This window comes from Dreissena polymorpha, chromosome 4, assembly GCF_020536995.1.
Source record: "Dreissena polymorpha isolate Duluth1 chromosome 4, UMN_Dpol_1.0, whole genome shotgun sequence".
Taxonomy (NCBI): domain Eukaryota; kingdom Metazoa; phylum Mollusca; class Bivalvia; order Myida; family Dreissenidae; genus Dreissena; species Dreissena polymorpha.
Window position 1 is genome coordinate 9,143,647 of NC_068358.1, and position 10,305 is coordinate 9,153,951.

General features: G+C 34.2%; 2 protein-coding genes across 2 annotated transcripts in view; both read right to left on the reverse strand.

Moving 5' to 3' along the window:
- Positions 1-5,019, reverse strand: LOC127879329 (hemagglutinin/amebocyte aggregation factor-like). The gene is made up of 5 exons (XM_052426108.1): positions 4,852-5,019; positions 2,428-2,653; positions 1,731-1,862; positions 1,054-1,177; positions 1-144 (listed from the first exon to the last, which is right to left on the reverse strand). The coding sequence occupies exons 1-5, from the start codon at positions 4,852-4,854 to the stop codon at positions 78-80; spliced, it is 552 nt and encodes a 183-aa protein (XP_052282068.1). The 5' UTR covers positions 4,855-5,019; the 3' UTR covers positions 1-77.
- A 5,100-nt stretch (positions 5,020-10,119) lies between these two features.
- Positions 10,120-10,305, reverse strand: part of LOC127877106 (uncharacterized protein RP612-like) — a 780-nt gene continuing 594 nt past the window's right edge. Inside the window, exon 1 of the mRNA XM_052422760.1 lies at positions 10,120-10,305. This exon is cut by the window's right edge and continues 594 nt beyond it. Coding sequence (XP_052278720.1) covers positions 10,120-10,305 — 186 coding nt within the window.

The following is a 10,305-nucleotide window of genomic DNA, read 5'->3' on the forward strand; positions in this document are numbered from 1 at the left end:
TAATAACAACAATTGTACATAGTATATTTGGCGATCAAATAAAGTGGATACAATCAATTAACAACAGTATATTGTCACTATCCAACGACGATTAGTCCGTCCATCACATAAGGCGTGCAAAGCTCGTACTTGAACCTTCGGTCTCTGAAAATTAGGTATTTTACATTTTTTCCGAGGTACTTATATTCCGACATAACGACATTGCTCTCGCAAAAGAACATTAAAAACAACTGCTTTCACTGTATGCTCTTAAAGTCGTATTTGATCATATGCATATTCATTTTAAGGTATGACCGATGAAAGGAATCAGACGATGCGATTATTATATCCCTCCCCCGGTTTATAACATACCTGGTAACATATTGAATATTTGATATGCAAGCAGTCATAAGTGAGTGAGGCAACATATTGATGCAATGCCTTAATTTGCCACATAAGGAAGGTATTTCAACGATGTTTAAAGTTGCAGAGAGCCGATCGAGCCTTAATTCGCCACATAAGGAAGGTATTTCAACGATGTTTAAAGTTGCAGAGAGCCGATCGACACAAAAATTGAAAAATTAAGTTTAACTTATATTGCATTTGCTGACATAGTTTTAAAAAAAATTCAAATATTTTCGGATATGAAAAAATTAATTGTGCGAAACAAAATGACTGTGACCGGTCCTATATTCGCCAACCCTGAACAGATCAAAGAGATTGGAAATAGTATATTTATACTATAAACGGTGATGTACTTCATTTAATACGTCTTTATGTTTCTATGGTGATTCATTTGCAAAGCTTCAAATTTATTCCATGAGTTAGAAAAAGGGTAATGATCTCTTTGAATGTCGTGGAATTAAACCTGGGTCTTTGAGCTTAATTTGAAGTTTTAAACAATAATGGCAATAAAGGTGTGTGCGCATTTCGTTTCGTATGAAGCCACATTGTTAAAATAAAAAAGATAATGTCGCTTCAGTTTTATGTATGTATATCTGATAGGTACAACGGTATCCTATCAGGTTGATTCGGTTGTAATAGCCTAAAATAACTATGAAACATTTCCGGTACTCGAAATTGTTGTCGTGATACGAGTCCATCCCTTTCATGACCAGACCGTCCGGACTGTTGAAGTTCTGGGCTCCGTCAAATACGTTCGTCCAGTCAGTAAAACTGCAGTCGAACATGTGGATATCTGGAAAATATACCATGGTTTAACATATAATAACTTCACTTCAACCGATCAATGTCATTTGATTTAGCTTATTAACTTAAATTATCCCAACACCCGGAATGAGGCGTAGGTTGCGGCTGTGTATCTGATGTATCTCTCAACAGCTTCAAGTGCAACAGTTTACTTGACAAAAGAACCATGTTTATTCAGCACATGTTAGTTTGAACATTTTAATCGTGTGATTTGCGCCGCGTTTGTTAATGCCCGGTATTTTAAACAATCACAGATCAGATGCACTTGTTTTATTGGTAACTTGTGTAGGCTATTTAACATAATCTTAAACGCTGACATTAAAAATATTAAAATCTAAACGAAAGCGATGAGCTTTTTCATAGTAAATTAAGAGCAATATATAAGGCAAGTATTACGCATCTGCATAGTTTCGTGATAAAAATACTATTGCTTCAATTTGTTATAACATTTTTACATAATGCATAGTGTCTTTTAAAGTACAAAAATGCAACATAGTACGGGGATATTTGTAATTTCTTGATTTTATTATGGTAAACCTTACCAGGTAGTTGACAACAATAGAACTTCCAGATCCTGTCTTCTGCTCCATTGTCATGGACACTACCCATGCCGTTGATGTAATTGTTCCTGGGACACTGGAAAACTACAGGAAGGTCGTACTGGTTTTCGAAACCTGTAAGCCAAAAAATTGATTAAATAATTGCTTGGTTCACTGCTTTATTTCAGATCGATCGCAGCGAAAGTATAAGACTAATTGAGCCGCTCTGAAATCCGCTTAATGAGCCAGCAAATGTGTAATAAGAAAATAAAAGTAGAACGCTTCAAGGCTGTGGACTCTCTGTTCGCTAGACGGGAACAATAATATGTGTCATCTGGACAACCGCACCCTGATATTGTTACAATAAATATAATATTGCAATACGCTATAACGTTTAACTTAACTCTCCTTTGCTAGAAATAATGCAACTATAGCAATATGGTCGATGTAGCATTTAAATATGTAATTGTATTGCAGTTAAAGACAGATGCTGTGCATTTGGGTGTTTCATTTGCCAAATTAAGCAAATGCAGAAAAATGTATCACATTAATTGTTTGAATTGATTTTATCACATCTTAGCTAGCAATCATATATATTTGTTCTAAATTACGTATTAACTTTAAAGATATGTTTATCAATTGTACAGTCTTTATCACATGTACATGTTCCACGAAGTAACATATATCTTATTTCGAGCACCTGACCAATAGCATTGTGGCCTCGAGCCTTTCTGGTCTGGTAGAACATCCCGACAACCAAATGCAAAACGGCGGTCTTCTGCACCGTTGTCATGAATACTTTCAACGTGACTTATCGTCTGATAAGGATGGTCACACGTGAAGGAAAACTCTTGGTCGAAGTTGTTTACATAGTTCTGTGCATATGTAACGGTTGTTCCCCAACATAGGAGCACGAGATGAAAAATCTACAATGGACATTAAGCTAAACGCGTTCAATATGCCAACTTTGTTATGGTATAAATGTGCAACTTACATTCCTTTATTGTTAAAAGATGAACACTGTGTTTAACCCATTTATGCCTAGTGAACTCTCCCATTCTTCTAAATTGGATCAATTTATTTCCAAAATTAAGGATGTCTACTATCTGTATTTTTATCAGGGTTGGCATATTGACCGGTCAATTGAGTATTGACCGGGCCGGCGGTCAATACCTGGTTAAACCGGTCAATACTGGTCATTACTGGTCATTATTGGTCAATACTGGTCGATTAAAAATTGTAGAATTTAAACATCACAAAGAAAGACTTTAGGCTATTCTATATTAAATCAATTATTATTCTGTAATTGATAAACTTCTTTTGAGTTTTTTATAATAAAAAAAATCTTTAAAGCTGTAAAAATTTACTTCTTAATTATTTATGGAAACGGCCTCAAATACATAAGGACTAAGGCAATATCTTTATCTCAGTGTATCACATCTGTTACCAAAGTATTATTACTATCGTAGTTACCATAGTATTTCACTGATATATCTATTTGATAGGCTGATGGGCAAACAGAACTGCTGTGTTTTCTAGAGTCATAAATCTGGCCCCTAAGCCTTAATTAGTAATAAAATGCATGCAGTGTTATGTCTCTGATATTGACAATGAAGCAAATCTGCCCTTCGGCTATTTCATTGCACTCACACAAAAGGTTACTTGCTATTAATGTAATAGTTACTTCTAACTTGTCTCCTTTCTGTATTAAGAGGGTTTTTTCCTTTCATATTTAAAGTTCAATTGGTCTTCAAATGAATAAGCAATAAAAGTTCTTGATTTTGCTAACAAATAATGTTTTCCAATTGTGGGTCTACTCTAGACTCTTCAATTATTTTTTTTTCTTATAATAATTATTTCTTATAATGTTTTTTTATTTTTATATCAATGGAAAATAAAATATTTTTTCACTATTTTGTTTAAAAAGTACTTAAAGAAATCTAGGCAAGAATACATGACAAGTAAGGTTTGTGTCAAAAAGGTGCAATTTAAGGCCCTATAATCTGTTTTGGGTGCCCAAACCTCAAAGCCTAGGTGAAAACACAGTGAGAAGACTGTGGGGGCAGTAGGCATGAGGAACAACTAATACACAGTAATGGACAGGTTCTTGTTGAATCAAGCACAAAATTATATGAACATTCATAATTCATTAGAATTGAAAAAGTTCAATCAACTAGAAAAATCCAATTGACCAATTTTGACTTATTTGCAAAATTTTGAGAGATTGCCCTACAAATTGCATGAACAGGTATAAAATAGTGGGTATTAATAGCTTAAGACATTATTGGCAACTGGTCTGTTTAATTTATATTATCAATATTGTTTAATTAAGCATGGAATATTAATCAAAATTGGGGGTAAAGTTCAATCGACCAGTATTGACCAGTAATGACCACTTCAGGAGTATTGACAGGGGCGGTTTTAACCGGTAAAAACCGCCGGTTAAAACCGGGGGCGGTCGATTGGTGCCAACCCTGATTTCTAAATTAAGAATATTTCTTACAGAAATTCTTTTAACCAAACCGCGAAGACCCTGGTGAGACGCCGCATCATGCGTCGTCTCATCTGGGTCTACGCTGTTTGCCAAGGCCTTTCTTCTAAACGCTAGGCATAAATGTGTTGAAAGCCACACACCTTGAAATGAAATACATGTTAATCAATACATATAGATGCAATTTGAAAGTGAGCACAATTGTCATTAAATCTATAGCCTAGTTAGCAAGTAATTTATTATTTTTCAAACGGTACTGCTTTTAAAACCGAAAGTAGGATTTCTATACGTATACGTTCATTTCGACAAACGCGATTATTTTTAAGTTTTAAAGCGCAAAAAAGAAGGATTTTTACCTTATAACCACCATATATATTCTAATTAGCATAGATAAAGTATGTTTCTTTTTTATACTTAATTTTTTTTATGCCAAATAAGTTGTGTGGCTTTAAATTGTACAGAATTCTTACAAAAAGAAGTATTATATATCGCGACCAATTATTATCTATTCGATAATGTTTTTTGCGTTCATTAAAACATATTCAAATTTGATGTTATCCAAAAAAAAGATTTTTACGAATTTTATCGAAATATCCAAAACATAAAATATGTCTTCTATAAAACCTGTCTTACCATAGTGATGTTGTGTAGGTACAAAATAGCACTCGACAACGACAGTTCTGATGATATTTACAGTACCAGTATTGCAATTAAATTATGTTCGTTTGTACCATGTGTCCGTTTCACACAGTCTTGTGATACGAAAAATCACATACAATCATAATAGTTCCTATTTCTATAACAGCAACACGTGGCCTATCGAAGCACTGCCAGTCAATTTTGACAGATAAGAAATCCTTTCTACTGTTTCAATGAAACATTTCGGAACGTTTGATGATTATGGTTGGACAAAGCATGTATAGTATCAGACTTCGTGGTCGAAGGCACGCTGGAGAGAGGACACTGTGTCTACATAAAGTAAATGGGAAATGCTAATAAATGGAGATGAAAGTTTCTGTACTACATATACAGTTACTGGTTGACGGAATTTTGGTGAGAAAAACAACTAAATAAAACAAGAAATAAATTGAACAAAATATTTACGGCGTTGATTGTGGTCGGTGTTTATAAACGATCAAAAGTAATATCTATGAGATAAAAAATAGCAAATGCCTTTTTTTCTGCGCAGTTCTTAGCTGCATCACACGAAAATCAATTTCGGGGTGTTTCGCCAGATTTTGTGGCTTACTTCGCTTTATTAGATATTATTACTCAGATATCTACATTTACAGAATAGAAAAAAAAAACACAAGAAGCATGAAAACAAATAAAAGGAAAGGTATATAGGTCAGCCGGCAACACTCGAATCTTATTTGATTCCAATATTAATAGCATCGTGAATCATCGTGCTCATGCTTAATAAATTGGTCTAAATGGATAAATATTTCTAATAAAATTAATAAAATTGGTCCTTATCATGCAATTGTTAAAATCACATTAACAAGAAATATCTTTAAAAAAGATAAACGGCGTTGATAGTTCAATGAATGAGATCAAGGATAGCGAATGTCGTTGTCTGTGCAGTTCTTACGCGGTGTTTTCGCGGCTTATTTTACATTATTATATATTGCTGGTCATAAACCTATAGATACAAAACAGAAAAACAAAAGAAGAATGGAATTGAAATTAAAACATATGAGTCAACCGGCCACACGCGAAGTATCCGTATTTATAAGCGCGTTTTTCGAACAAACCTGTTTTAGTGGTTTGTCGGGCATTACTATTTGATTCGATTATTAACAGTATCGAGAATCCTCGCGCTCATGCTTAATACATTAGTTAATAGGGTGGAATAATTATTGTTAAATTAATCAAAAATAATATTTATCATTGTATTGTTGAAAACGCATGAAGAATCTATTATTGACATACCAAAATTATATTGCTGAATATCTTCATTTAACATATTTCTGGTCTAAAGTAAATTCCAGGTCACCTAGTTCACGGATAGCGTCTTTATTATATAACGATTATTTTTACTGGCCGCGAACTCCGGTGATGACCTGTATATAAACTCTGACATTCACACACTGGCCGCGAATTGACCCGATACCTCGCGGGTTGAAATGCAATGCATTAAAGTGAGGCCTCGCTTCCACTGCTCTGTATGCTTTTACATGTTAAGATGTTGACAGGAATATGGCAGTTGTTACTAAATATGAGAACATAGCCTTTAAGTATAAACGCTTTTGCGCTGGTAATTTTCTGAAAATTAAAGGTGCACGCACAAACTGTATTGATGTCGAGAATTGAGTGTAAAACTGTTCTTTCTATTAAGCCTTTTCATCAGAGATCAAATTGTTTCATGCAGTAAAACAGTGTTACAAAGACGCGGATATGTTTCCAATGTTCTGGTGGTATACTTAAATCAGCCAATGGAATAAATGAAGTGTATTCATTCGTACCTAGCCGCGGGAAATTTTATTTGAATTTTACTTACAAAGGTCAGGTAAGGTGAAAAGCGGGCTTAATAGCCCATTTCACTCCGAGTAGTCAAGAATATTTACGATTTCAACCGATAAGACTCCGAACAGGTAACTGGCTGACCAATGAAATGTTGGAGTAAAATGTACAATTAATCTATTAATAATAGCAATATTTGTAAATTCATGGCGGATATTTTACTGATAAATAGAGAATACACCGAAGAAAATGCCGCACGTGAGTCATGTGAAAAGTTGTAAGAATATGGGCAGTGGTGGAAACGATGCTAATAGAGAATAATTATGTGAATTTCGGATAAAGATCAAGTTTATCATGCGAGACTTAGAACCGATGTACCAACGCGAGGCAAGCCGAGTGTTTAATAACATAGTCGAGCCGAGCATGATAAACTTGATCTTTATCCAAAACTCACATAATATTCTATTTATCCTATTATTTCCTCCTTATTTCCAGTAATAATTATCAAGTATCGCATTTTTGGACGATTTTGAGTTTCCGTAGTTGACAAAAACAGATTCTCCAATTTTTGGAAAACCCCAATTCTGATCTAAAAATAGCGATAGTATAAATCGCATGTTTATACGATCGTTGTAAACAGCTCGTATGAAACTTCTCTGATTGAACGAAAGTCCGAATGTATGTTGAGAAAGTATCTATCTATCTATCTATCTATCTATCTATCTATCTATCTATCTATCTATCTATCTATCTATCTATCTATCTATCTATCTATCTATCTATCTATCTATCTATCTATCTATCTATCTATCTATCTATCTATCTATCTATCTATCTATCTATCTATCTATCTATCTATCTATCTATCTATCTATCTATCTATCTATCTATCTATCTATCTATCTATCTATCTATCTATCTATCTATCTATCTATCTATCTATCTATCTATCTATCTATCTATCTATCTATCTATCTATCTATCTATCTATCTATCTATCTATCTATCTATCTATCTATCTATCTATCTATCTATCTATCTATCTATCTATCTATCTATCTATCTATCTATCTATCTATCTATCTATCTATCTATCTATATATACTGCTAGTCGCCAACAATTAGCATTACAAGCAGGCGCGTGTCAGTGCTAGGAAATTAAGGAAGAAGTGTATAGGAGATAAAAAGAAATACATAATGTATTTGTGAGACATAGAAAAAAGGTGATAGCGTTAGTTAAAAGAAGAAATATACAAATAAAAGGTTAAAAACAGCCAACCTGCTTAGAAACTGTGGTCTAGTTTGGTCATCCCCTGCCTAAACTGGTCCAGGGTAGGTGCCTGTACAATTTGCTGGTAGAGAGTTCCATAGGACAATAGTGGCTGGATAGAAGGAAAATTTATAGTAGTTGCTTGGAGTGGGGATTTGTCTGAATGAAAGAGGGTGCAGATGTCTAGTGAGTCGGGTCGGAGGAGTGACGTAGGGAGGCATTGGTACAGCAACCAGTCCGTGGACAATTTTGTAGAACATCAGTAGCCGGGAGTCATACCTTCTGTATTCAAGTGAACGCCACCCTAATTTGTCTAACATGTGTGTGACACTGTTGTGATACGAGTAGTCATTTGTAACCCATAGTAACTAATTATTGATGTTATATTAATTTTGTAAAGTGATTGTGGCAAACTACCGATTGAAAAGGCATTTTTTTAATTTCAACAAAGGAAACTGTTGAAGCAGACGCCATGCTGATTTAATGTAAACATAATACTCCAGAATGTGATTGGTTAGCGTAGTCAGCTGATAGATAGACTTCCGAGTTTTCTAATATTGCCGATCTCCTGGTGAAATGGGCTATACGGCTACGCCGAAAATATATGAATGACATACCATATCTTTATTTAGTATCTTTCTGATCAAAATAAACTTCAAGTACACATCGTTTACGCGATAGCGTTTATATAACGATTACTGTAACTGACAGCAAACTGACCTTGATACCTTGTGAGTTGGACTGCAATTCATTAAAGTGAGGTAACAACGCCACTGCTGGAACGACGGCTTGTTTAAAACTTTAAACATGTACGTGTTTGAAGGTCAATTTCGAAAACAATTTTAAATATTTTCGTCGAAGCGTATATCAGGTTACTGAACAACAGTACTTATATGATCTAAAATGTATGAGTACACATAATGCAATATCGTAGTAATTACCAAATATGAGAACACAGCCTTTAAGTACAAACGCTCTGGCGCTGATATTCTTCTAAATATAAAGGGGCACACACTCTGTATTGATGTCGAGAATTGAGTGTAAAACTGCTCTATATCTCAAACCTTATCATTATAGATACACTTGTTTCATGCTGAATACGCAGTTAACATCGTTGCTAAACGAACTGTAGTATCCCTTTTCATATGCTATACTTTCAAAAAAAAATAGAAAGTCGATTGAATAATATAAACGTTAATGTGAAATATGTTTGTAGATTGCACGTTTTCTACTGCGAAAAGTTGCAGGCCTACCGGCGGGAAATTTTATATTCAAATTTATTGGTCGCTTAAGATCAGGCTTAGGTGAAAAGCTGGCGTATACAGCTACGCCGCAAAATTTAGTGAGTTTGCCACAAACGTAATATTCGTTTAACTTAACTTAGGTTTCACAATGTAAATAAAAGTGTATTTAACAAAATCGAAACGAACAAGAACAGAACCGTATCAAAACGTTCATTTAAGATATGATTGTCGGACGTGATATTTGCACACGTTATTAAGTAAAACCCAGTTTTGACGATATTTTGAAACCTGAAATTTAATCATGCTTCACGCTGATTGGGTTCGAAAAACTACCGGTTGATAACCTGATAATTTTGCTCTGCCTAGGTGCTAAGATGTTTGCGATTTCTTTTCCCAAAGTTTAAGAGTTTTCACCCTTACCCCATATGTACATAGTGGTCGTGTAAAGTTTATCAAAATATATCAAACATTATTTTATTGAGCTTTCGGAAAAGAATTTTTCTTTTTTCGGTTTTGGCAACGCTTAATTTGTCAGTAATCGTTTGATACAAAATTAATTGAACATTGAAATTATAAAAAACAAGTAATTAGATCATGTTGTTAATGTTAATGGTAGCGGGCAAGAACGGTTTAAATCTGTAAATAATGATTAATTAGAGTCTGACAATATAAATAACAAAAATACTCAACCATTAGAAAAATAAGCAAATATCTCAAATTCATCTAAATTTAGAAAGTTCCAATAGTCATTATTGCTACAACTTCTTTCTTGAAAACCTATGAAATATCCAAACTTACAATATATTTGGCATTTTACAAAGATTAATAAACTAAAGAGAATTTGATCTACAAAAAGCCCTAAAACGATTTGTTCTTGAACATTTTGTCTTGCTTCAGCACGATTTTCTTGCAGACTAAAGCATCCTATGCGCCTATGCGACTGATGGCTAGGCGTTTCGAGATCCTGTATTCTTCTATGCGACTGATGGCTAGGCGTTTCGAGATCCTGTATTCTTCTATGCGACTGATGGCTAGGCGTTTCGAGATCCTGTACTCTTCTATGCGACTGATGGCTAGGCGTTTCGAGATCCTGTATTCTTCTATGCGACT